The sequence below is a fragment of the Bos indicus x Bos taurus genome, chromosome X, assembly GCF_003369695.1.
Source record: "Bos indicus x Bos taurus breed Angus x Brahman F1 hybrid chromosome X, Bos_hybrid_MaternalHap_v2.0, whole genome shotgun sequence".
NCBI classification, from domain to species: Eukaryota; Metazoa; Chordata; class Mammalia; order Artiodactyla; family Bovidae; genus Bos; species Bos indicus x Bos taurus.
The window spans coordinates 42612667-42614371 of record NC_040105.1 but is presented as its reverse complement, the minus strand read 5'-3'; the positions used below and the strand labels follow the sequence as shown (position 1 = coordinate 42614371).

The 1705-nt window shown below is 40.9% G+C and overlaps 1 protein-coding gene across 1 annotated transcript; it reads left to right on the top strand.

Annotated features, from left to right (window-relative positions):
* The first annotated feature begins 1012 nt into the window (after positions 1-1012).
* LOC113887737 (NADH dehydrogenase [ubiquinone] 1 alpha subcomplex assembly factor 4-like) lies at positions 1013-1420 on the top strand. Its single transcript, XM_027534935.1, has one exon. It carries the CDS (start codon positions 1013-1015, stop codon positions 1418-1420), a length of 408 nt encoding a protein of 135 aa, XP_027390736.1.
* The last annotated feature ends 285 nt before the right edge of the window (positions 1421-1705 follow it).

Sequence of the window (1705 nt, the reverse complement as noted above, 5' to 3'; positions counted from 1 at the left end):
TTTCTGCTGTATAGCAAAGTGATTAAGTTACATACACATATTTTAAAAGCTTTTTAAAAAAAACTATTCTTTTCCATTATGGTTTATCATAGGATATGGAATATAGTTCTCTGTGTTATACAGTAGGACTTTGTTGTTTATCACTTCCATATATAATAGCTTACACATCCCAACTCCAACCTCCCACTGCATTCCCCGCCCCCCACAACCACCAGTCTGTTCTCTATGTCCATGTGTCTGTTTCTGTTTTGTAGATAGGTCCATTTGTGTCATATTTTAGATTCCACATGTAAATGGATATTAGCCTTCTGAGACATAAGGCAGAGAATCCAGAAGTAGGTAAGAACCTAAAAAACTGAGTTAATAAATGGTTGTTCTTTTAAGCCACAAAGTTTGAGGTGGTCATGTATGGATGTGAGAATTGGACTATGAAGAAGGCTGAGAGCTGAAGAATTGATGCTTTTGAACTGCGGTGTTGGAGAAGACTTGAGAGTCTCTTGGACTGCAAGAAGATCAAACCAGTCAATCCTAAAGGAAATCAACCCTGAATACTCATTGGAAGGACTGATGTTGAAGCTAAAGCTCCAAAACTTTGGCCATCTGATGTGAAGAGTCAACTCACTGGAAAAGACCCTGATGCTGGGAAAGGTTGAAGGCAGGAGGAGAGGGACCAACAGAGGATGAGATGGTTGAATGGCATCACTGACTCAATGGACATGAGTTTGAGCAAGCTCAGAGAGATAATGAAGGACAGGGAAGCCTAGAGTGCTGTAGTCCATGGGATTGCAAAGAGACAGACATGACTGAGTGACTGAACAACAACAAAAGTTTGAGGTAGGGGTCGCCCCCATACTTGCGCATGCTCTGGTGTGTCCTGGAGGTCGCCTGTGTGGGTGTTTAACCACGTGTGGTGTAACTTAGGGCATCATGTTGTGAAGAAATGGGGCCTGCGGGGGCTTGCACCATCAGGAATTTCAACCTAGAGAACCAGGCTGAATAGGAAATCAGCAGAATGAAGCCCTCCCCCACTCCCAGGCACCCTTCCACCAAGAACCTCCTGCAAGAGCAGATGAGCAGCCATCCAGAAATTAAGGGAGAAATTGATAGAAAAGATGACAAACTGCTGTCATTACTAAAAGATGTGTATGTTGATTCCCAAGATCCCATGTCTTCTTTGCAGGTAAAGGATGCTGGAACACGTCAGAAGCCTAAGGAGTTCAGGTTGCCAAAAGACCATCAGTTTGACATGATGAACGTTAAGAACATTCCCAAAGGTAAAATTTCCATTTTAGTGACGTTGACACTTCTCAATAGTCATAAACTTTATCCAGACACATGGACTGCTAAGAAAATAGCTGACAAATACCATCTAGAACAGCAAGATGTAAATTCCCTTCTCAAATATTTTGTTACTTTTTAAGTAAAAAATCTTCCCCTCCTAAGGGAAGAAAGCAATACAAGCAAAATGAAGAGAATCTTGACAGGACTTTTCCTGTCCTCATCCCCATGCCCTGTTTATTTTCTTCATTTGTAGCATGTTAAATTATATAAGTTACCAATTGTGTTGAGCTCCCTCCTTGTGAGAGCTTGCTTTTTATGAACTCTTCTGAATTTTCAGGATGGCTGATAGGATTGATTTTTCTTTCTTTTAAACTTTAGTATGGTTTAGTTTGTGTTCTTATGCAATATCAGCATGACTAATCAG